Source organism: Strix aluco, chromosome 17, assembly GCF_031877795.1.
Source record: "Strix aluco isolate bStrAlu1 chromosome 17, bStrAlu1.hap1, whole genome shotgun sequence".
In the NCBI taxonomy this organism is placed as follows: Eukaryota; Metazoa; Chordata; class Aves; order Strigiformes; family Strigidae; genus Strix; species Strix aluco.
Genome location: NC_133947.1, coordinates 1,389,292 through 1,414,632, shown reverse-complemented (window position 1 = coordinate 1,414,632; position 25,341 = coordinate 1,389,292). Strand labels below are relative to the sequence as shown.

At 51.2% G+C, this 25,341-nt stretch overlaps 1 protein-coding gene across 1 annotated transcript; it reads right to left on the bottom strand.

Moving 5' to 3' along the window:
* Window positions 1-1,193: 1,193 nt before the first annotated feature.
* On the bottom strand, window positions 1,194-16,352 carry RAD21L1 (RAD21 cohesin complex component like 1). The gene is made up of 14 exons (XM_074843099.1): window positions 15,568-16,352; window positions 13,837-13,966; window positions 12,426-12,525; window positions 10,874-10,980; window positions 10,295-10,480; window positions 9,580-9,681; window positions 8,539-8,652; window positions 7,287-7,516; window positions 5,891-5,987; window positions 4,987-5,126; window positions 3,965-4,292; window positions 3,705-3,889; window positions 3,443-3,541; window positions 1,194-2,071 (listed from the first exon to the last, which is right to left on the bottom strand). The coding sequence occupies exons 1-14, from the start codon at window positions 15,730-15,732 to the stop codon at window positions 1,874-1,876; spliced, it is 2,181 nt and encodes a 726-aa protein (XP_074699200.1). The 5' UTR covers window positions 15,733-16,352; the 3' UTR covers window positions 1,194-1,873.
* Between the last annotated feature and the right edge of the window lie 8,989 nt (window positions 16,353-25,341).

Genomic DNA, 25,341 nt, shown 5'->3' with positions numbered 1-25,341 from the left:
CACACCCTCGTATCAGGGTCCTGACAAACCCACCTTGTAAATCCAGGGGAGTTTTTCCTGCAGGATTTGTACCTCATTTATTCCCCCCCAGACTGTTTTCAGTGTGTAGATATCCCGCCGCTCATCTACTCCTGCCCGCCTCCTGCTGCCTTTTGTTTCCCTCTTTCCTGGTGAATCCAGGAATCTCTCCGGGAAAGGAAAATGAATGACTCTGCTGGGAGACGCAGAGTCATTTCTGATGGTTTTTTAGGGGAGAAAAATGGTTCCTCCTTCCCTCCCCAGGCCGCAGCGCTGGGTTTCCTGGGATGCGGGAGCTCAGCGGGAGAGGTTTTCCCTCCTCCTCCAGCCCCCGGCTCGCTCCCAAGACGCCGAGAGGGAGATTTGGGGAAGCAAACCCCGTCCGCTCTCGCCTCCAGGCCTGGCTACGCTCAGAGAGTGTCGCATCCAAAAAGGAAAATATCATTTCTGTTGCAGAAAATGGAGAGGTTTTTACCAACAGGGGCACCTTTCCCCTCCCTTACACCCAGAAAATAACCCATCGGAGGACAGTGGCAAAGGCTTCTTATTGCTTATTTCATCAAACGTTTTATTTTATCAAACGTTTTATCAAATGTTTCATTTTATCAAACATTTTATCAAACGTTTCTATGAGGAAAAAGGAAAGCCGACTGAAGGAAAGCCCCACGACGAGCCAGCCCAAAGCCCACCCCATCCCTTCCTGCTGGCACAGGGGCTTTTAAAGCCTTTTAAAGCTTTTTAAAGCCTTTTAAAGCTTTTTTTCTCCCCTGAACTGACCCCTCGCAATCGACTCCTCACATCCCCCCCACCCCACGCACACAATTACACCAACGCGGGGCAGAACCAGACCCACACGGAAAACCAGGACGACGACGTCATCCATCCTTTCCAATTTTCAGACAAAACACCAAAAGCACTGACTCTGTGAAGGCAAAGCCCAAGGCCGGCTCAGGCGGCTGCTGGTTTCAATCCTTCAGAACAAAAGCACCGAGCGAGGGGAAGAGCTTCTGGTGGGTTTTATTGATTTCGTGGTAGCAGAGGCCCTGGGCCACGCCGGGGCGTCCCCGCACAGAACCATCCCCGGCCCCGCAGGTGGGACACGACGAAAAACCACCAACTTCACAAAATGACAGCGAAAGCGCTAAAACGCCCCCCAAATGAGAGAAAAACGCAAGGAAGTTATAAGCAGTTTAATACCTGTTTTTAAATAGGGCTGCAGGTAAATAGAAGGGTTAGTCTTTAAGTAAACACGCTCCATGAAATCTGGAATTGCATTTTGCTTCCTGAAGTTTGTGTGACTCTGAGCGATAGCGCAGCTTCTCGCTGCCTGAACACACGCAACCAATACTAGAGAGCTTGCTAGCCCTCAAAATATCAAATACTGAACATCCTCGGACAGGAATAATTTCGAATAGACTAAATTTTTTGATAAAGAGAGCTTAACAGACTTCTCTTACTGACGGCGTTAGATAATTAACACACACAAGCCCCGTTGAAAGTAATTTAACCTCCAAAGCTGGTCTCTAAGAAAGGTTTTTAAGGACTTTCATAAAATCCCTCGCAATGTAAATCGCTTATGTAGAATTTCAGCCATATTTTACTAACAGAATAGGTAACTGCTCATCATATAAACACATATATTAATAATAAACATACTAACGAACACCTCGGTAACAAGTACGGAGGCAGCACACCCGCACAAGCCCGGCCCTTGGCAGTTCTGAGCGGTGGTATAAAGGAGGGGGAGCTCTGCTCGGCTACCATGGCTTGACAAGACAGTCAGTCATTTTTTTTTTGGAAATATATTTGCTGAAAAATTCAGAATAAGGTTAATTTCTATTAGCTTCTCCACATACTACATGATTTCCGGAGCGCTGAACATCGGGCCGAGGGTGGCTGTGATGTCAGCAAAGGGAGCGCTCTGGCTAAGCTCCACGACCGACTGCTTCTTCAGAACAAGAAAGATGTAAAACTTGGCCGCAGCTTCTTTCCGGTTGTTTTTTCGACAAAGCTCCCGAAAACTGAAGGCACGGACGCCTGATCTCTTCAGGTGCTGCGGGAGGGAAACGAGAGTCAGTCGGGTCAGCAAAACCAGATCCCATCGAGTCTGAACGGAGGAGCGCTGCTCGGAGCGAATATTTTCTGCTCAAGCACCTTGAATGGGATCTTACCTTGGCATTTGCATTTATGTAAGTGGCTCTTAACATTTTATTGCCCTAATTCTGCTGGCACCTACATATGTTACTGAAATCTGCCTGTGCCCACCGCTCCGGCGGGTTCAATGACCGGCACCGAGGCGTGCGATGAAGCGCATCTGTAACGCTTCTCGTAATTCAGAACAGTAACACCCACCACGTCCCCTGTTCGCTGGGTACAAGGGACCAGCCCTACCCCAGGCAATCACAGCCACACCTCACTAAGTGTTATTATTTCTTGCTTTTTAATGGCTACACTTATATTTAAGTATTTATTTACGGGCGCTGCACTGAATCTTTGAGGTATGTTCACATAAAATAATTTTTTAAACCCCAAGAAGGCTGTGAAGCCGAACCCCAGCTCTAGGGAGGAGTTGGACCGACGTTGGGTGTGTTCTGCAAACAAAACCCGCTCCCCACGCTCGGATTTCTCCACCGCCTTCCCCCATCCTCCCTTCAGCCACGTGGCACGTTGGATTAGAGAACTGACCTGAAGGAAAATAACTTTTTGCTGTTTTTTTTTTCTACCCACCCTCAACCAGCCCAATGCCAAAGCACCAAAACACTCGTCCGGGCAAGGAGGAAGGAAGAGCACCGAGCCGCCCCGACATTCGGCATCGGGGCAGGCTGTGGGGGCTCCTGCCACGGCAGATGGTATCACACCTTCCAGCTTCACCAGTTTTACAAGGATTTCTGCAAGAAAAGCAGAATAAGCCTTCCTGATGCAAAGGCTACGCGCTCTGCTAAATTACAAGCACTTTGAAAGCACCGGGGCATTAAAAGCTCTTAAAGAAGGTGTTACCAGCTTTCTTTTTACCATAACCCTCACTCATTTCCCTAGCCTTCATCTCAGAAACAGCTCAAGCAGATGAAGAGCCAAACGTTGGCACCCTGCAGCGCTCAGCCGAGGCCCGGCACCCTGGGAGCAGCTGGGAGTTGGGTGTTGTAGAGATACTCTGGCGTGTCCTCATAGAAGGAAGAGAACAAGGGTGCAGCGTTACAGCAAACTCTGCCGTGAAAGGAGAAGTTCAGAAAATTCCAGCGATTCCAGGGGCTGTGGGAGAGGACACCCCGTCAGGCCCTCAGAATCCTGGTTTCTGACGTAAATACCCAACAAAGCGCAGTTAGACGATGCAGTATCATCGGCAGTGTAAGCAGATTTTCTGCCACAGTCCACCTGAAATCAACGCCTGGTTTTGGCACCGAATTACAAAATCCAGCACTGGTACCTGTAAAGTTTTTAATAACTGAAGAGTTATTTTGTTCCACTTTATTTCTTCACTGTCTCTCCCGTTCCTCATTAGCTCCTTGAGAGGAAAGAGAACAGAAGGTCAGAGTGTAAAAAGTCACACTCCACGCTGATAAAAAGCACAAGAGTTCTAGACTAATCAAAACCCCAGCTGGAGCTGGGCATTCCGACGGCGTCCCCAGGACCCCCCCGACAGCTCGGCGGTACGCGAGGCTCCGGGGAGCAGAGCAACGTGCCCTGACCCTGTTCTTCCCGCTTCCGGGCACAACAACGGCCAGGTGCTGGGGAATTGGTCCCAGCGAGCCTGGGGGGGGCAGCGTCACAGCCAGGTACTGTTCTGCCTGACCAGGATTCTGACAGGATTCGTACTGGTCAGGGGCCAAAAAGGATGTTCCAAAATTTGGCTTTAGATTTTTGGGCTCACCCTCTGAAGCCGGCAGGAGAGGACTGCCCTGGTTTCAGTTCAGCCCAGAAACTGTTTCCTTCTTACAGGAAGCACAACGTCTCAATAAGGAGCCGCTGCCCCCACAGACCCTTTGGGTCTGGGACACACGTATCCCCACGTACCAAGCTATAAAGTTTTTGACTGGCCAAATATGTACTAAAGATGATGTTAGTACACCAAAATTCACTGTAAGCTCATGATGCCATTGCTTTTTTTTTTTTTTTTTAAGTATTTCTGAGAAAGAACACAGTCCTCCTCTGAACAAGTCCGGGTTGTCAGCTTCGAGCAGACGCACCTTTGGGAACTCCACTTGCTGCGTTCCAGCTTCTGGGCCCCGTGGAGTGTTCGCCGGCGAGGAGCTCTCGGAGAAAGCTGTTCCACCCTGCTGGAGGAACAGAACGGACGATCAGTAGGTGTTGCAATTAATGCATAAGGTGGAATTCTCAATTCCGTAATTCTGCTCAAAGAATTTATTATAATAAACACTTTCCAAAGGGATTTAATTGTTGCTATTTCTACCATGTCTTTCCTCACACAGGAAAGTATTTATCCTACTGCTGGATCTACACCTACGGGCTCAGTTCAGGCACAGAGCCTACATCTTCTGCTGCCATTAAGTCCAATTTTGTCATTCTTTTTCAACTTTAATGAGCCTCACATTCTCTAAAGAATGTCCTTTCACGTTAGCCTAAAGATGGCAGAAATAGATAATTTGTTACTGCTTAAGTATTTCCTCAGTATGAGACACAAAAGATAAGTTTTAGCCTTTATAAAGATGATTATATTTATCTCTTCAGTACCAAGAGGCTATATTTCATATTAAGGTTTCACTTATACTTAGCGATTAGACTGTAATCTATATGATTAATAGACATTTTAATTAATTGTTCATTCATTGTAAGAGTCTACCAACGTGCTTATAAATAAACTTTCATGGCCCAAGCCTCTTAATGCTGTACAGGCTGTCTCTAGCAACCTTTTCAAACACATCTTAGCAATTTCTTAACGTGTTTTAACCCTAGCATAAAATGAAAACAATCAGTACGGTTCGGTCTCTAAAATTTATGGAAACTGCTCACTATAGTTTCACCACAGTTATCATCAGTTTCATTTCTGTTATTCTGTGATGTCAACATAAACGAATCATTTCTAATTTTTCTCTCAGTCTCTGAATGAGCTGACTCCTGCAGGTAACTTGGCTCTTCTACTCTCAGCATCTCTGTATTAATAAAAAAACAAGGTTTAAGAGGAAATTACAGTGAATCGCTGTCCTTAAAAAAATATGTAATTGAAAAAGAAAAAATCACACCCTTGTTAGCAGTCTTTGAGAGTAAGAGCCAAAATGAGTAAATAGAGAATAAGTATCATTCTCAATACGAGCACAGGAGAAGAACCTTCCAAGAGAGTTTTTCCTTTTCTAGAAGTTGACCTTTATGGACTTGCAGAAGGTGGTTTTGTTGATTCACTTCTGAGGCAGACGTACAGATTGTATTTCTAGCAGAGCAAAGGAGTGAAAGCAGATGCTTCTCAGAAGATCTAAAATGGAACATTTTTTCTTGCTTGACATTAACCAAAACACAATCTTCAAGATACAAATAGAAGTTATTTACATGAATTTGGAAATTTGGAGGGTGGTTTGATTAAGCTCAAAATAAATGTGAAGCATTTTTAATTAAAAAAAACCAACAAAACCCAAATCTGCAGTTTAGTAGACAACTGGAGAAGCCAAAGGTGCCACAAGGAAGAAAAAGACTTGCATATAATTTCTGATCTAAGGAACAAAAGAACAGCAAAGTACTTATAAAAACAAAACAACTTTTAAAAAAAGATAATCAACAGCCAATTTCCTTAACATTTAACATTTTTGGCCTTTGATTTGCAGAATACTGCACGCAAACACCGTGCACGTGCCTCTGAAACATTATGTAAAATAGAAAATATTTTGTAACAGCTAATTCTGCAACAACAAAATTAAAATATTACCTGTGGTATCGTGCTCTTTTCTTGTTTCTTCCATCTCCCTCTGTATTCCATTTCTTCTCATCTTAAATCCATGATTCTTGAAGCATTGCACAAACAACTGAAAACAATTATTTTTATTTGTTTGCTTTCAGAATATCATATCAGATTATTTGCAATCATCAAGACAAAATTATAAATATGAGCTGTGTATTCATTACTGCAACTCAGAATTTAGATTATTTGAATCAGGTCATTCTGAAAAGCTGAGGTGTTTTGGTTGGTTTTTTTTAAGTAATAGCCTTGTGCAGCTTCATCTTTGGCAGTGAACTCCATGAAGAAACATCTTCAGAACAGGTTGGATCCTTTTTCCTCGAAGGAAGGATGAAAGAAAGGAACGTCTGCCATTATCTGTGCAGGGATTCCTCTCCCCACGTGCCGGTGTGTATTTTCCACCCTCACCAAGAACAAGCTGTAATTCTGCGCCTCGACTCTAAGTGGTGAAGCTGTGCTGCTGCTGTGCACCTGCAGAGCCAGACCCTGCCTCCACACCTCTCCAACCGCACCACGGAGGAAACGCTGCCGCAGAGTTCACACCGGATCTCTCCCTGTCACCTTGTCCAGGCTTGAGCTTTGTCTTAGCACCAGCTCTAAACTTAGAGCTTCTTTGACTGATCTGTCAGACACCACGTGGGGACACGAGAGGCTTGGATAGATCACATTTCCATGAAACAAGTACATCTTTCTTGGGCAAAAAGAGCAGCCAGGCCCACAGCCACAGCCAGGGGTGGCCGGGCCCACCCTCCCAGCCAAGGTGACGGGGTGACCAGGAACCTCCCGGTCCCCGGCTGCTCTCCAGCCAGCAGCTTCCTCTCCAGTCAGGAAAGCACAAACCCAGTCAGCATTCCACCCTTCCGAAGCCATTAACAGTATCATCATCATCATCATGTTTGAGCCTGATGTACCTTTAAAGTAAATGTAGAAGAAAGATGTGGTCTCCTATTGATTACAGAGCAGAAACACAACAGAAAATAATAAAACAAAGTAGAAAGTAGCAAAGAAATTGTCAGAAATCTAAAAAGTTTTGTTATTAGTGTACAATCAGTCCGGTGCCAGAATGTGAAATGAAACCTCGACTCTCAAGTTCCTTTGTCATTTTTTGCTTCTCGTTGGAGTGCTGGAGATTACAGCGTGAGCTCTACTGATGGTCTTTCTGACAAAGCAATTAGTGGTGAGTATGCAAATAATCATCAGGCATCCAACTGAACCGTACTGCCAGACAATAAAAAACTGCACCTGCAGCTTGCTAGGCGTTCACATAAACCCAAGCCTGCAAAATCTCTCCCAGTTAGACCCTGGATGTGCCACAGTCCCCTCATCTATAGAGTGGCATAAAAACCTACAAGGAACTGATCTTTACCCTTTGCAGCTCGGTGTGAACCACAGGCTGTGTAGCGTGGGACAGGAGCTTATCCACACCTCCCGATTTCTTCCACATCATGGTTTTTTTTGTTGGGGGTGCAAGGTCTAACGTAGCAAGGATGTCCATGCAGTTGTTAAGCTGGTTGTATATAGTGTTGCAGCTGAGTTCCTTGTCTACATCCACAAGCAACTTCCTCTTTCTTTTATTTTTTTTCCTCTGGGTGACAGCTAAATAGAGCAAGTATTAAAAAAAAAAAAAAAGTCGTATAAGGTTTATTCACAGAACACCGAAGCACAAATAAAGCACCGTGAATCAAACAGGCTGCTGACCCGAGACACCGCACAGACTCGAAAATCAAAGTAGAAGCGCATGGGCCATTTCTCCAAAAGTTTTCATAAAGTCTACTCTTTGTATTCTTGTACAGGAAATTCCCGTATGTTTAATTACAGAAGACATATGACTATTGTACTAAAGAACCAGGAACATGAGGGCTTAATGAGAACACATGATATACCGACAGGACTGAATAAGCTATCTTTAATCCATCAGGAAGTTAATTGCTCCAGGAACTGCTGACGTACTCCACAGGTTTCATTACCTCATAATTAATATCTGTATTTGCCAGTTTAATTCTTTAGCAATTTAATTAAGATGTACGTAGTAAACACGGAAGAAAGACAGGGATTGCTTATATAGCTGTAACTTCCTGAATATTATTTTGACAGGCTGGAAAACTCCAGTATTCTAAATATTAGCGTCAACATGAACTTGTTTATTTGCTGACAGCTGCGAACATGATAGGTGACATTTAGACTTACAGAAGAAATGAAACCTTTTTCTTTTTGGATCTTATTAAAAGTTCACAAAACAAAGTTATACAAAGGCCTGAGTGTTTTAAGATTGTTCCTTTACACATAAAAGTCACTGATGTGTCACGAGCAATAAGATTTCTTCAGCTGAGACTTCAGTAACGCTGGCGACCAGGCCGGGCTTGCACTGCCAGCAGAACTTGCAGAGCAACAAAACTTGATTTGGTACATGGAAGAAACTGTAAGCAGAGATTTGGGCAGATCAGATGAATAACCTGATACTGGTTTTGTATACTAGTTACCATAAAATAGAACTCTGAGGGCAGGAGCAGATCAAGTCTAAAGTGGGAATAATCTGTTTTGCAAATATTTTCACTAACAAGAAGAAAAACAAACTTAGCTAATGCAAACATTCAGCAAGAAATTGGTCAAGTTCTGACCTGTATCATCAACTGGCTCAAGCACAAATCCTTCATCTTCCTTCAACAAAAGTATTGTTTCATTCATTAGGTGACTGATTTTCTTAATGGTGGTGTCTGCACAGTCGGCCTCAACTGTAAGAAACCCCAGAAAATAACCCAAATTAAAAAAAAAAGTTTACAAGATGGAGTAATTTCTCAATCTCACGACACAGAATGATATCAGACAAAAGAGATCAGAGTTAGAAAACTATGATTTTATCTCTAATCTCACAGTCACTTTAACTAGTAATAACTGGGACTGCTGCTGCTCGTACACTGCACGCCTCCCTTCACCGGCACCAGCCCGTGTGGTGGAACAGGCTGGAGAACTGATCTGGAGGAAAACCCACCCCACAAAAAGTGTTTAGGGGGAAAAAAACGTTTAGTTTCAATCTCTTTCCAGTCCCAGGCAACTGCATGGCAGTGTGGATACTTCTGGAACAGGTAGTACCAGGCCTGGTGCAAGGAGAAGCAAGTGCCACTGTTTCCTTTTAAAGCTGTTCCAGAATCCTCCATTTTAAAGAACAGTGTGATGGGGGTATGAGGATTTAAGATACAACAAGATTTCCAGAAACACTTTTCAAAAATTAATTTCTTTCATCGATCTCAAACCAAAAGACGAGTAACAACACCTTTATGAACTATTAAAGTGTCATTTGTCACTGAACTATGAAGGTAGAAATCCTCAAAGGTGATCTTCAAAGTTTCAGCATCCCCTCACTCAAGTTTCCTCTCCCCATGAAAGCGATACGGTGCTGGGTGAGCAGCGCCGGGATCAACAGCCCGTCCAGAGGGATGTCACAGAAAAGTGGTTCTAAGCAATGTCAAGTTACAAGTCTGGAATGCCCAGGTCAGATTAAATTGTACCTAAAATGGTGGATGAAGCGTATTAGGGAAAAAAAGCAAAATAAATGAACAAAGGAAAGAGGCACAGGACATTATACAAAGCTGAAGGTGACTTGAGGCATTAAGACAGGGACAGAGCGTTTGTGGAAGACAGAGCAGATGCTGCAAACTCACTGGCTGCGCCGATCTCTGACGGATCTTGTGACAAAGGACGTTTTTCCTCCATAGCAGGAATGTCTTTATCTAGGCCATTTTGCTCATCCCTCAACAGGATTTCTTAAATACAAAACGCATAGTTTTAATCACTCTAAGCCTTAGCAGTCACGGAATAGCCTGATACAGCCTAATGTTACTTATTGAAGGTTAATTCTCTGTAAACAAGAAAAGCTCAGCTTCCACAGATGGCTGTCGGTGGTACGGCTGTCCAACAGCACAAGAAGGACAATGTTAGTCTTCATTTTGAGAGGTACACCTTTTCTTTGAAAAGTAAGATATTGATATTGTTTAAAATGTATAGATCTGTAAAGGTTTACATAAATACTCTAAACCATAGAGATGTAGAAGCTACTTTGCTGCCTTTGTTATTACAACAATAAGGGTAAAAATGCTGCAGTAGTTCACTTTTGAAAATATAAATTCAATTGTTAAACATTAAGTATAAAATGAACGCCTTTAATTCTAAAAAAATCAAAATATATCCTCAAAACAATTTTACTTGGCAACGTCTAAGTGATCATAGATTTAGTGACAAGTAAAAAAAAAAGTATGAAAACAACAAAAAATAGAGAACTTCTGTTTGAAAACACTTTCATGCTGTCTTGTTTGTTTCCCTGTAAGAATAAAAATATTTGGAAAGCAACTAGTTCTGTTTATCTGTGGCAAACCCTACCAATCATATCTGCAGCATCCTGCTCATCTCCAAAGCAGTCGTGCTCGAAGCTGTAAGCATCCTCGCGCAGCGCAGACCGGCCTCCGTTCACACTCGCGGAGTTGTGATCAGCCACGAGACTGTTGCTGCTCATTAAGATGCTGCTGTCAAAGAAGCTCTGTTTTCTTAGTGCCTCTGGTTCTTCATCTGCATAAACACAGAATTTCTGATGCTTCATCTGCAGGAATTTTTTGAAACACATATTCATCCGTTTCCTAATTTTTTGAATAATTTTTAAAAGACTGTAAGGTATCCCACGCCTCAAATGGAATAAACAATAAGCAGTTTTAGCTAATTCAGTAAAAAGCAGAAAATACTGGGTTTGGTTCTCAGTCTCCGATATCATACTATATTACTTAGGCTGAGTAGATACAAACATTTAAGCATGAGCAGGTATGACAGGCCAATCAGCCCAAGCGTGAAACAAATGCACTTTTAATAATAGCTTTTTCACATGTGGGAAGGACTCATACTGTACAAACTGTTGCATAAAACACGCTTTTCATTATGGAATATTTCTAATTTCTTGACTTCTCTCACCAAAGTTTCTATCACAGAGAAGCATATTGCTTTCGTAATCCTCTGTAAACGTGATGTCTTCAGCTCTGCTCTGATTCAAGGCAAAATGTTCAGCAACATCAATGGCACTGATGAAAAAAACATTATACAAAATATAGGGTGAACTGAAACCCATTGACCATTTAGCTGGAATGTGAAAACTTGTTTCTAAACAGTGTTCCACCCTGACGTTTTATCATAAACCCCCAAAAGATAGCTTCTGTTTTCTATGGCGTTGAAAGTACCCCAGCTGATCCTCACCTCTGTGGAGGGAGAACAACTGTTTCCCAAAGCTATTCGCATTCGAGCCATTTAAGGTTTTATTGATAAAACCCACTGCTTTGATTTTCCTCTAAAAGCTAAAAATAAGCATATGGAAAACAGGTGCTGTAGGTTTAATAAAACTGGTACCTCTAAGCGAGTAGGCAGCTGCTGCCTTTGCTAGCCAAAGTTCCTGTGCACCCTCCAGTGTACAGCAAAGACTGAAGCCGCAACAGCCATGCCAGGGGGTGGCTGAGGGAGGTCCACGAGGGAGGGGGAAGCATCAGCTAACTCAGTTTTTAAATACTCCCCGCGCCCGGAGCTCCAGGAGTGAATGATCCAGGTGTATACTCAGAAAGCAGCCCCCTCAAGGACCAGCAGACATATTTATAAGGATGAGGGAAGCACCTGTCCTCTCCATATTTCATATTTCTCTGCTCTCTCTTACCCATAAACTCGGGCTTGTGTACGTTTGCCCACACCCAAGCCCTGCTATCTACCAGGCGCTCGTTACGTAGAAGACACCTAATTAGTGTGACACCATCATCTATAAATCGAAGCACACGGATTCTTTGGGCAGGCAGAAAAGGCTTTACAGAGTTGGCACACAGCTGTACTTACAAAACACTAAACACTTACAGACCCCGTCCAACTGTATTTATGACGAGGTACAAAGGAAGCCCCAATGGAAATCTGTTATCCTGGACCTTTGGGGGCATCAGAGCCATCAGGAGCATGTCTTGGCCTCCTGCTTTTTATCAGTTTTTCTACATTAATGCTGATTTGTGTCAGAAAAAGCCAAAGAAATGTGCTGGCTTTTCATCAGGAGCCAAGCTGACTAGTGCTGATAAAACACCCCAGCCCCAAAGAGCAACGGAGCAGAAATTAAATGCAGTTACACAATGGAGCAGTACAACATGGCGAGGTGACTAGCCAGAGCTTCCTAGGTCTTACTACAGGATTTATTCTAACTCTGATATCTTCTCCTGAGGTCAGGAAGTTGTTTGCAGGCTGCACTCAGACAATTTAAAACCCCAAAGCCTAAGTTCAAGACCTTATTTCATTGTAAAGGTCTGTTGATTAAATGGATTTTGAGGAACTCTACAAAAGCCCCATTCCTGGGACTGCAGCCTCGTAAAGCTGACTCTGAATTTAGGAGGATTCGGTTATCAAAGCAAAACAATTCCATCTGAGTCTTGATCAGGTAACAGTAAGGATATCTTTTACTTCTGAAAATACTGAAATAATGACTAAAAACTGGGGAAGCACTTACTTTAAATCGGGTAGTGGTGTTTCAAAATCATGAAATTCTTCAGGTAATGTAATGGACTGATAAGCAGCCTCAACGTTCTCTTCTGGAAGGTCAACAAGTCCTAAAAGAAACCGACAACACAACAAAATAAGTATCAATAAAAGTAATGTTCTCCCAAATCCTTATAGTACGACTATAAACCTATCAGGAAGGTCTGCTGCCATTCTATATAACAGAAAGGTAAAGCTTAGGCACTTTGTCAGCAGGACTCCAAAGTGGAATTAAAATCCTTAGCTTACATGTACTTCAGAAGCCGTATTTTTTACAGATGGATACAGAGGAGTCTGCTGCTACAGGACCTGGAATACTGTAAATACACTGGATTTATGAACAGCTGCTTTAAGTCCCTGAAAGATTCTCACAGCTGACATTTAGCCGAGAGTCTTTCACACCACTTCAAATGAATTATTGCGTTTTCTTTTTCTCTCCAGTGTCTGCACAACGCTATTCTCCAGTGTCAAATAATTATGAAGTGAGACAGCAAATACTTGGTAATCAGGTGAGAAGGGATTTCTGAAGGTCATTTAATCCAACCTTTTGCTCAAAAAAGGGTTAATTTCTAAGTCAGATCACTTTTGACTGTTCCTGCTGATGGTTTCCACAGCATCCCTGGACAGCCTGTTTCAGGGTTTTACCACCTTCACTGAGATTTTCCCCCACTTTATACCTAGTTGGAATCTCTGTTGCTGCAGTTGACTGTTGTGTCTTGTTCTTGTGCTGTGCAGGCCTCTAGAAGCTAGTGTAGTATCTATTCAAAGTAGATAGTACTGTGTACTTATGTTTCTTCTAGAGACTTCCAAATGCTTAAAATATTAACTTACTAATCAAGATCATATCCTTGAGAATAATGTGCAGTAGGTATTCACTATTCTGCAAACAGTCCGGGTCCCAAAGCGCATTAGGCCTGGCAATAGATGCTGGTGTCCTGTTCGTAGCCTTTTTTAAGACAACAGTGCCTCCCCATTTGTTGCCTAAGTATGACAAACATACAGCGTGCTGGAAAAGGACCCAGTCATCTCTGCTCCCTTCTGGCTGGCTGCATGGCCAGAGCTCAAAACACGCTGTCAGGTCTGGCACTAACACACCGTTGGACATGTTGTTGGTGTCATCACGAATTAAAATTAATTATCTAGCCACGGAGGCTGAAGTCAAGATTCTTCTCATAAGACCACTTAAGAAACTGCTTCTTTTAAAGGAGTCAAAGACCTGAAATGGCATTAAATTAAGCCAGACTAAACAGCAGCAGTGGGCACTAGTATGTTCAATTTCCTTTGGGATCAACAATGTGTACTTAACAGAAACATCCAAAAAGAACTTTTAAAATGAGAGCTGTAAAAGGCACAGATGGAAAAATGCAGAATTCCGTACATACCTGGGCGAAAGGCTGTCTTCATTTTTGTCAAAGCTTCACTGCAGTCTGCCAAGAGGTACTTTGCTTTCCTGTGGTAAATCCGCACCACTCCTAGGAGTAAGTGTCCAGAGGTGCGCAGAGCTACAGTAAACTTTGATGATTTGAAAGAGTTGTTCAGGAGTTAGTATTTTTGGCAAAAACATTAAAATGAAAATATTACACAGTAGTAACAGATTTCCAGTAACATACACCAGCACAGAGCTCTACGAAATTCAACAGGGCTTTGTACTCATACAGAGGATCACAAACAGAAAGGAATTTTCAGAGCAGGGAACTTCCAGGTGCTTCTGTTCCTAAATGCTGCCCATGCTGAAGCGCGAGTCCTGAACTGATGTTCTTTATCTAAAACACCTCAGCTAACTGCCAACGAACTGCGTAACACGTCCTGAAACAGAAAGTAGTTGCATATATCCTAGTATGTGACACTGTGGCTATTTAAGTGAGCAGGCACCGTACCTATGCCCTTTTTATGCAAATAAAGGCCATAACTATGCCCTTATTTATGCCAAGTCTTCCTGCAGCAAGCACACTCGAGGTGGTCGTGCTGATGCTAGCCACGACAGCATGCAAGGGAAAGTAGGGGGTACATAACCAGTACCTCTTGGAAATAATATGGAAAGTAGAGGGTACATAACCAGTACCTCTTGCAAAACACCTCTAAATAGTATCATTTAGCCACACTCAGTTATTCACAACCCATGCAAGCCGGATGATGAAATTCAGGTTACCAAATATCAAGCAGGTATTTTCATGGAGGAAAAAAAAAAAAAAACCAAACAATAAAGATCTGCTTGCACCAGCTGAAAGCCTTGGATCTCCTGAGCCATCGATTAGTGGCAGTGCGAAGCGTTCCTCGCTGCTCCCTTGGATGCAATCGCAACGGCGAGGCCAAGGACTGAGTCACGGGGACTTGACTGCCTGTGTCTGCGCTTGCTTGAGTCACACCTATCCGTGAGACACGGAGGACTTCAGCCTCCGGGTCCGCTCACATGGTCTCTCGTAAGCACCACGTCTGCTTAATTGTGTATCTAACGGCTTATAATGGGGGACCTGGAAGAAGTCCAGTGTAAGTGGAAGGATGGTTACAATATATCAGAAGTTAATTATTGTAAGATCAGCAAAAGCATTCTCCTCCGATGGTCTGTGTACAATTTCACAGCAGCCTTCTTAGTCCCCTGACTTTGGTTAAGCAGCTGTCTTCTCAATCTTTTTGAGGCAATTTCCTCAGATACCAGCCTTTCCCAAATTCTGTCGAACAAGACCTGCAGCGGGTACTCTTAAGTCTCCAAAGAAAGACCAGTGCTACCACACCACACCGTTGGGCTCGTGTTGCCTCATGAGCAGCTCAAACCCTCGGCCAGCGGTGACCTGGAGCTCTACTGTGTGCAGAAAAATACACTTGAATCTACTGTGGTAACATTTCCTTACACTGTACGTAAATGTATGCCACAGATCTCCAGGAGTAAAACAGCAAGTAAAATATTTATATAACTGTCATTTAACAGGATGGAGATTTTATCTGAGTGAGAACTGAATTAAAATCAGATTAGGAATTTACCTCACACTAGTTTTGAAATAGTCACAAATTTGTCCAGCCAAGTCTCCAGGATAGCAACTGCCCTGTTCCCTCCCGATGATGAACGCCTCTACCCCAGAAATTACCAGAAGACACCTCATCATTTAATAGCATACCTTTGGCGAGATGAGCTTTTCAACAGTAGTCTCTAAATTGCACTCAAATATATGAGCTTTGGTCAGCTTCCTCTCCCAGTGGGCAGCAAGCCATATTTTGGCCAACGGCCCGCGCTTGTTGACGAGCAAATGCATGTAGAACATGGCGCCTGGGACGAGGCTCATGGGCCAACCTGCTGCCACCTCCCTTTCCAACGGGAAAAGGGTCCTGGGGCACCAAGTGGGAAGAGGGATTTAATGGGAGCCTGAGGGGATGGCGGGATCCAGCCAGGTGCTGAGGGGATGGGGAAGATCCAGCCGGCGCTGAGGGGATGGCGGGATTTAGCAGGACCTGAGGGAATGGCGGGATCCAGCCGGGCGCTGAGGGAATGGCGGGATTTAGCAGGACCTGAGGGAATGGCGGGATCCAGCCGGGCGCTGAGGGGATGGCCGGATCCAGTTGGGTGCTGAGGGGATGGCGGGATTTAGCAGGATCTGAGGGAATGGTGGGATCCAGCCGGGCGCTGAGGGGCCAAGGAGGGATTTAGTGGGATCTGAGGGGATGGGGAAGGGGGCGGGATTTAGCGGGATCCTGAGGGGATGGAGGGACCTCACCTGGCGCTGAGGAAATGGAGGGAGATTTAGCGGGACCTGAGGAGATGAGGGGAGCCAGCCAGGCACTGAGAGGATTGGGGGGGATTTGGCGGGTGCCGAGGGGACAGGGGGATTTAGCGGGACCTCAGGGGATGGGGGCGACCAGCCGGGCGCGGGGGGGCGGGGGGATTTAGGGAGGAAAACCGGGGGATTTAGCGGGGCCGCGGGGCGGGGGCGCTGGGCCGGCGGCGGCTCCTCAGGCCCGGCAGCGGCTCCCGCCAAAGCGGCTCCGGGGGGGCCTGGGCCGAGGGCGGGCTCGCTGGCCTCGGGGAAGCCCCTCGGCGGGGGCAGCTCTCGGCCATTTTGCCTCGATCTGCAGAGCCCCGGGTGCGGGCAGCTGCCCAGCTCCGGGGCAGGGATCTGCTGGTATAAATCAGCCCCATTCCTCCCCTCGCAGGCATCTCCACGAGCACAAACCTGCTCGCCTCATTCTAAGTTCCTGTGAATGGAGAGCACCTCCCCAGCTCCCTCCTCCTCCTCCTCCTCCTCCCGCCCTCCTTTGCCCTTGACATTTTCAAAGGCACCCCCCATCTCTTTCTCTGCAGGTGAGCAGGTCCTGCGCGGCTCCAGGCATGTTTGATAAAACTGTCTCAGTGAAGGAAATTTGCAGAAGGAAAAAAAAAAAAAAATCAGCTTCGGATCTGATCTCTGTGCAGAGGGGTAAAGGTAAAGGTGTGCAGCCACCACCCAGGGGAAAAGGCAGCGTGTTTGCACGCTTCTATGTCACCCGCCAGGGAAAAAAATGAAGTTTGTCAGCCCTCTGCTTCATGCTTTCTGTGCTTTGGTTTGTATTCAGGCAGAGCACAGCGAGTCTCCCGGTGCTCAGGAGCCACAGCCCAGCGCATCAGCTGTTGCCATAACACAAGGCACCTGTGGTTTTCCCCGTCTCCCCGGTGGCCTGGTGTTAGCTGACAAAAATTAGATCTCAATTATCACCAGGAAAGTTTTGAGCCTCTTCCCAGTGTGGCTCTGCAGCTGGTCTTAGTGGAAGGCAGGGCTTTGTCCCCCCAGCTGCCTTTGGGCAGAGCTGGTACCCCAGGTTGGGGCTCTGACATCGCAATTTGGGGAAGGAGTGGGGTCTCTGCTATAAACCCCCCCTGGAGCGATACATCCCCAATGGGGGCCTGGAGGAGCCCCCCTGAGCCCCAAAACAGGCACCCACTGCCCGTGCCAGGGCACAGAGCCTGCCCGGGCACCCTGCGAGAGGGACGGCGTGCAGGGACCAGCAGTGCCGGGACGGGAGGCCGCGATGTGCCGGGCACCTCTGGTCCCCCCAAGCTGCCGGATCGCCAGTGCAGAGCCAGTGGTTGGCTCCCGAATCGCCCGGCTGCTTTTTCCCTGACCTCCGAGTCACCTTGAGCCATGCTGGCTGCAGGCGTTGGCTCTGCCATGGGGTGCTGTGAATACTGAGACAGGAATATGAAACTTCACCTCCGTGGCAGGGCTGGATCGGGGTCAGCACTGCCAGCAGGCACCGGGCAGCCGTGCACACCCCAAAACTGGGCTGTGCTGCGGGGGAAGCCCGGATGGACAGAGACGTGTCTACAGCCCCCCTGCTCCTGCTCCTGCTGTCTCCTCTGCTGGCCTGGGGCTCCCGTTTGCTGTCCCTCTCATCTCCATTTAATCATTTTGGCCGAGCAGTGCCATGTCCCCGTCCTGCTCCTTCGCTCTGCTCCATCTCCCAGGCTCCCTCCCTCCCTCTTTCCATTTCTTTCCAAGCCCTCGGTCTCTCCCCTCCAACGCTCCTGCAGATTCATTGTGAATTTTGGCAGCGCTGTCTCTGACCTTGGCTGTCTCCCTCCTCTCTTTGCTCCTGCACTGGCAGCATAAATCTTGGCTCTCTCCACCTCTCCTCCCCTTCTCTCACTGCCAGCCCCCAGCCCCACGCTCAGCCGGCTTGGGATGGGGCTGGGGGCAGCTTTTGGGCTGCATCCCTCCCACACCCTACAGAGGCCATTTCCCAGCTCCCATCCAGCCAAGGCAGCAGGACCCCAGGGCAGCACCCCGAAAGCAGGATGCGTCCCTCCACCTCCTCCCTCGCGGGTCTCCTCTGTGAGATTGGGGGTGCAGGAGTGGGGCACACACAACCCTGACCCCACACCAGAGCACGGCACGGACCGGACCACCGCACCAGCTGCCTCCGCGCTTGTCTGTGCACGAGTGGCTCTGCCTCTGCCACCCAAATCCCCAGCCTGGCGGGGGTCCCTGCCTGGGCACCCCTGGGCGCATCGGCAGCCGCAGGCCTTGGGTGCTCTGAGATGGAGGATTCGACCACGGCTCCGCTCAGGAGCAGCGTTTCCATTTTTCCCAGGGAATTTGGTGATGGCGGAGGCAGAGGCCCCTCTCCTCCCCGCCCCGCTCCTGCCTGCCCGTCTGTTGGCAGGGATGTGCCCGCCTGCTCCAGATCCGTCTTTTCCTGCTGATTCGGGACAATCTGTGTCCCGTGACCTACTTGTCTCCGAGCTTCTTCCGCCTTCCCGCCGAGTGGGTTGGTACTAAAGCCTCTCTAAATGTGGTTAACGTGTGTGTCGGGATGCACTTACATTTATTTTTAATTCGGCTTTTTTCTCGGCCCACTTCTGGATGCATCCCCGGGGACACTGTGCAGGGAAGCCTCTGCATTTCGACGCAGCGCCATGAGAGCAGACGGACGCAGCGAGTGGTGTGGGGGGGGGCTGCAGCACGCGCAACCCTCGCCGCAAACTTAAAAAATAATAAATCCACGTGTATCCCTGTCCCTGCCGCGACAGAAGGCGATGGGAGCCCCCGGCCGTGGTGCTGTGGGTCGGTCCCTTTTCGAGTAGTGAGCAGCGGGGAACCCGCAAACCCATTTTGCCAAGCTGAACCAATAATTAAAATAGACAGAAAACCTTCCCAGGGCACCTTGGAGGAATGTTTTTTTTTTAAAAAATGTGAGAAAATGGCTACAAGTTATCCAGAGGTTAATTTTTAACAGAAACCTTAGAGTTTAAGGAGGGAGGTGTCCAAGGAAGGACGATGTCACCCATCGTTGAGCAGTGTGGGGGGACCCTGCCAGCGCCAGCACCTGGGTGGGTGCTGAGCCCATCCCACCCTCAGCCTGGGGCCCTCAGAAAACACAACTGCACCCCTTTATCTGTGCGTGCAGCCCCCCTAAACTCTCTGAACCTTTCTGGCCAGTTTTAGCTATATTTGACAGCGACTTCAGAGAAAGTCCCTGCCTGTGTCACAAAATGGGGGGGTAGGAGACTCCCATCTGCTGTCCCCACGCAGGAAAACACCCCAGTCCCGTGGAGCTGCAGGATTCGCTGTGTGAGGAGGGTGCCAGGGTGCAGGGCACGGCAGGGGACACCGGCCACGCACCCCCCAGGCAGCGGCAGCACCCAGCGCGGTCGCGGGTTTGCTCGTGGGGAGGCTGGAGGCTCATCGACGCGCCGGAGAGACCTTCCCGGCAGCTTTGGGCAGCCCACCCGCTATCGCTCAGGATTTACGGCCGCGGCCCCATCTCCGGGCACCGCTCCAGAGGCGGAAATACCTCACGTCAAGGGACAAGCGGGGCTGCCGCCGGCGGGTCAGCGCCAGGGCTCGGGCCTGGATCCAGTTTCAGGTTGAGGGGGGAAGCGGAGCACGGGCGTTAATGCAAGGGCTGGGTGAAAAATGGAATAAATAGGGCGGTGAGAGGTGGGGGTGAAGGGGGGGCACTGGGTCATGGCCGCGGGGGGGGCAGCCTGGCTGGGGGCTCCGGGCAGAGGTGCGGGCTCTTCTGACCCAGGTTGGAGCATCTTGAGCCCAGCCCAAACCCAGGTTAAGCCCTGGATGGATGGGGGGGGGCTTGGCCCTTGCGGGGGCTATCGGGGGGGGGGGGGGGGGCAGCCAGCCAGGCTCGAGCTCTCGCTGCTGTATTCAGGGCTCAGGGTGCAGCCCCGGTGTCCGCAGCCCAGCTCTGCCCCCCTGGTACCCCACCAGCGGCACCCCACGGGCATGTCCCCGCCCCCCCCCCCCCCAGCATGACCCCACATTCTCCCCTGTGCGAAACCCGCCGTTCTGCTCTGTCCTCTCCACCCGTGCCCCTCCCCACGCAGCCCCCCACCCCGGGGTACCCCCCAGAGTGTCCCAGCGCTGTCGGGGGGTGCACGGAGGGGCCCCTCTTGTGCCCAGCCGGTGCCGGTGTGCAACCGGGCGTGTGTGTGTCCCCCGGGGCTGCCCGTTGTACGTGGGGGTGTGTGAGGGGGGGCTTGTGCGTGTGGGTGCCCCCGCGGGGCCGTGGCACCCGGGGCCCGCCCCGCCCGCTGCACCGGCCCCGGCCCGGGGGGGGCGGCGGGAAGTGGGGAGGGGTGGGGGGGGCACGGACAGCTCGGTGCGGGCAGACCGAGGCGGGACCGGAGAAACGTGGAGCGGAGCCCGGAGTGGGGACCGGGACCCCCAGCCCGGTGCGGGGAGCGGGGGAAGCGGGCGGGGTGAGCTCCGGGGGACCGGAGGGGAGAGACGGGCGGCGGGGGGGGGGGAGCGGGTCCGGGAGGGGCAGCTCGGTGGGGGTCACAGGAACACTGGTCCCCGCGGCGGGGAGCGGGGGGTGTCAGCCCGGTTCGGGGAGGGGGAGACGACGAGCCGGTTCGGGGAGGCAGGTGCCGGGTCCAGGGGAGGGGACAGCCCGGTGAGGGGGGTCGGCTCCGGGGGCAGCTCGGTTCGGGTAAACGGGATCCCGGGAAGGGGGAGCAACCCGGTCCGGGGACCTGGGGGGGTGTGGGGGGGTAGCATCCCGGGGCGGGGGATCGGTTCCAGGGCGGGGGGAGCATCCCGGGGCGGGCGGTCGGCTCCAGGAAGGCGGGAGCATCCCGGTGCGGGGGGTCAGCTCCGGGGACAGGGGGAGCATCCCGGTCCGGGGGGTCGATTCCGGGAACGGGGGGAGCATCCCGGTCCAGGGAGCCGGCACCGGGAAGGCGGGAGCATCCCGGTGCGGGGGGTCGGTTCCAGGGCGGGGGGAGCATCCGGGTGCGGGGACCCAGCTCCGGGGCGGGGGGGACCATCTCAGTCCGGGGGCCGGCTCCGGGGACGGGAGCATCCCGGTGCGGAGACCCGGTTCCGGGAAGGCGGGAGCATCCCGGTGCGGGTCCGCCGCTCACCTCTGGCCGCGCAGGCCGGCGGCGGCTCCATGGCGTCCCCGCGGGCGGCGGAGCTGCGGAGCCCGGGCGAGGCGGCGGCGGGCGGGGGGGGCCCGGCGGGGCCCGGTGCGGGCCCGGGGCTGGCTCTGGCGCTGGGCTGCGCGCTGAGCGGCGCGGCGCTGGTCGTGCTGGCGGGGGCTGTGCCGCGGGCGGCGCGTCCCGACCCGGCGGTACCGGCGCGGCAGATGGAGCGGCTGGAGGCGCGGGCAGCGCGGCTCCGCGCCCGCCTCGACCGCTGCACCGTGGCCGGTTTGGCGTTACTAGCCCTAGGAGGGCTTCTACTCGCCGCCCTCCTGTTGGCCGCCGCCGCAGCCCGCCGCCGCGCCCGGGCCGCCCGCCACACCGGTGGGACCTACGGCTCGGTGCGCCTGAGGATGAGGAGGGTGTCGGGCGAGGGGACGCGGGCGCTGCTGGAGAGCCAGCTCAGCCCCCCGCCGCAGCCCCCCGAGGGGCCCGGCTCCTAGCCCCGCACGCCCCGGGCTCCCCTTGCCGTGCCCCGACGCCGATGCCGTCCGGTGAGGCTTCGGCCACCTTCCTCACCTCCCCGGACCCTTCCTCGATGGGGCTCCCCGCCCGGGCTGCTCCCCACCACCAGCACCGGGGCAGTGTGGCCTCCGGACACCCCGCTCGCCTCCCCGGCACCCTCCTGCCCACCAGCATCGGGGCAACGGCACCTTCGAGTCGCCCGTGGGACTCCCGTGCCGTGGCCGGTTGCAGCTCCATCGGCTCCTTCCCGGCGGCCAAGGCCTGGGACCAGCCGCTCCTCTTCAGGATGGAGCTTCCCATTTTCTGCCATCAGTGACCTTTTTTAGCAATGGTTTCTTGTAAAACTCTTGCGGCGTAGAGTCAGCGCTTGCACCGACGTGGGCAGAAGAGGAGGAAACAGCGAGCGTGACCCCCCCCACCGGTGACGGGGCTGGGACACACGGTGCCGAGCATCCTGCTCCCACCAGCGACCCCGGACCGGCCTCCTCAGAAAAATCACAGGGCTCCATCCGGAGGAGAGAGGACACTCCCCAGCACCCCGGAAGGACACGGCTCCTCTGTTCCCATTTTCAACAGGCAGCTCTGCCCACGCCCCAGCCTTTGTGCCCATCGTGAGGGCCGTTGTCTGCGGCGTGAAGGTAAAAAAAAATGGCACCTCGGGAAAGAAACATGAAGCATCATTCAAGCACAATGTTCTGTGAAAAGCAAAAGCGGTTTGAGCAGGATGCTGAGAAAGGGAAATAATTATCCCACAGGAAAATGCAGACCCTCAAAAGGTGGTGTTTGTCATGAGCTGACACCAGTGTTCAATCCATCCCATAGATTATTCGCTTCAAATATTTCTGGGCAGAGACAAATCTCTCCAGACAGCCCAACACGAGTGGAAAGATTTTTACACATGGTACCATTGCCTGGGTCGGGTTTTATTTGAGGGCTTCCAGCGTCCCCCTCGGATGTGGGGACGACATCCTCTGCCCCGTGTTCTCATTTCTTTGCTTCGCAGCCGATTCCTCCTGTTGCTGCGAAGGGCCTGTGGAGATCTAACAGGGGAAACTTTTGCCTCAACATTTTCTTTTCCTGGAATGGTGACTTTCACCTCCAATGGTCAAACTTTACACACAGCCGAAAAGAACTATGGGGGGGGGGGGAGGTGTGAACGGCCGTGAAAAGCGAGAAGGAGGGAGCACACCCTCCCAAGATGACTATACCGCCGGTGTGATAACCAACAGACATGCAGTATCCCATGGCAACGGGCTGTGATGACATCCTATGGCAACATACTGCGGTAAAACGGCATAAAAGGCGAAGCCCAACACAGGAGGCGGCTGTCTCCGGAGCCCCCCCCCCACGAATGAAGAAGACGGACACGGCGAGACATTGCTGGAGCTCCGCGGTGGCGACTATCCTCTGCTTGAGACAAACTCTGGCATTTTTCTTACTTTCCTGTTCCTCTCTTGAAGGGTTACTCTGACCTTTTATACAATAAAATAGTGTCCTAACCGATACCCGACCTCGCTTGTGTCGTAATTCCGTCTCTAGTGATCCACAAAGGAACCTCAGCAGGACTGGATTCTGACAGGGCCACGTGTCCCTCTCCCCGTCACCGCGTCACCCGTCCACGCTCCATATTTATCGCAGGGTCGTGGAAAACAACCTCGCATGGCCTCACTCCCGCAGCCCCGACACCCAGGCACCTTTCTCTGGGACTAGCTCATGCTTGGGATGAAACGGGGGGCTGCACGCCGCTGTCCCCCAACAGGCATCGCCTCTCCCCGCATCCCTGGGCTGAATGGCCACGAGCGGGACCTATGCGGGCAAATGAAGGGCCCCAGCAGGGCAGAGGGGGGGCAAATGCCATCGCAGTGGTCATGGGGGGGCTGAGCCTGGGGCAGGGGGGGCCACGGCGCAGGAGGAAGGGGAGGAAGGCTCTTGTGTGGGGCGAGCCAGGGGTGTTCGCAAGGGGAAGGCAGAAGTCCCTCCTGCAACTCAGCGCTGGCCCTGCAAGCCTGGCTTAGAAATTAAACCCATTAGAGGAAGAAATGCTCCTCGTCAATTTTTTTGTCATTTTAAATAAGATGGAAGGGGGCTTTCTAGGTGGAAAGGCTGAGCCTGGTGGGAGGTTACATCTGCTGAGCACCCGCTTTAGGTGGGTGTGAGAAACATTCCCGTGGATTAGAGCACGAGGCTGCTCAGAGGCTCTACGGGAAGGGGCCGTTGCTGCACCTTGCTGGGCTGTCCAGGACCTGCAGGACTGGGGTGAAAACCTCTCAAGTGACATAAGATCTATTTAAGGTGAAGGAAGGAGTGCCATTAAAGAAGCTCCCCCATCAAGAGCTCCAGGACTGGGAAGTGATTTTGTACAGAGACCCGCCCTGGGCTGTGGCGGGGGGGACACGGAGCTGCCGGTGGCCCCGGAGCCGCTCTGCCCCGCGCTGCAGCCAGCTGCCCCCCAATTCCTCCCCGCGTTGGCCTGGCTGTCCCTTCATGGCTCCTGGCAGGTGCTGGGGAGGAGCAGCGCAGTGCCCTGTGATGGTTAGTCTGCAGGGCTCTTAGAAAACGCCCCAAAATATTCCAAGGTGGCGAGAAAAATCTGGCTGGGAAAGGGGGGGGCTGACACTGCACAGCCCGGGGGGGATGAGGGTCACCGGCCCCTCAGCGCAGGGGGGTCTGGGGGCTTCGCCCACCCACCAGAATTAGATGCTGCTGGGTGGGTTGAAGGCAGCTTGGAGATACCCCAGAAAATGTTCCCCCCCTGTTCCCCAGAGGTGCAGTGAAACCAGCCTGAAGGGAGAGTTTCACCCCTATGTGTGTCTCTGGATCCCATTCAGCTTCTGTGGGAGAAACTGGTTTTGTCAGAGGAGGTGGGAGGTGCGGGATGGGCACCGGTGGGGGGAGAGGGACTGGCACTGGGAAGGAGCAGGACAGGCACTGGGAAGGAGCGGGAGGGGCACTGGGAAGGAGCGGGTGGCACTGCCCAGCGGCGAGGCAAAGGCTCCTGCTGAAGGGGACGTGGCGGGCAGCAGCGCCACAGCATCGGGCCACGGGCTCTGGTCAAGGGCAGGCAGGTGGCAGGCAGCGTGTCCTCATCCCCCCCCAGCACAGAGGCCTCCAGTCCCCCACTCTGCGGCTTTGGGGGTGTCTGCACTTGTGCCAGGGGGGAGTAAAGAGGGACGGGGGCTGCTTTGTTTCTCTGTGCAACACCCGCGGGTTCCCCGGACATGGGATCCCAGGGCCGGAGCAGCGTTAAGGGCAGGTACAGCTGGGCTGGGCGGGCTGGCAGATGGCCTCAAGGACTCTCCGGGGACCTCCAGCCATTCCCAATAATCCAGCATCTTTCTTCCAACATGACAGGGAGGGATGTGCCTCTGCCAAGACTGCCCACGCCAGCCCCAGCCGCTCCTGGCCTCCCCACATCAACTCGAGGCGTGTGGCTTGCTCTGCTCCCTCGCACCTTAACACAGCAGCCGGGACCGGGACACGTGGCCGGGGGCCTTGGCCAGCTCCACAGTGGCCC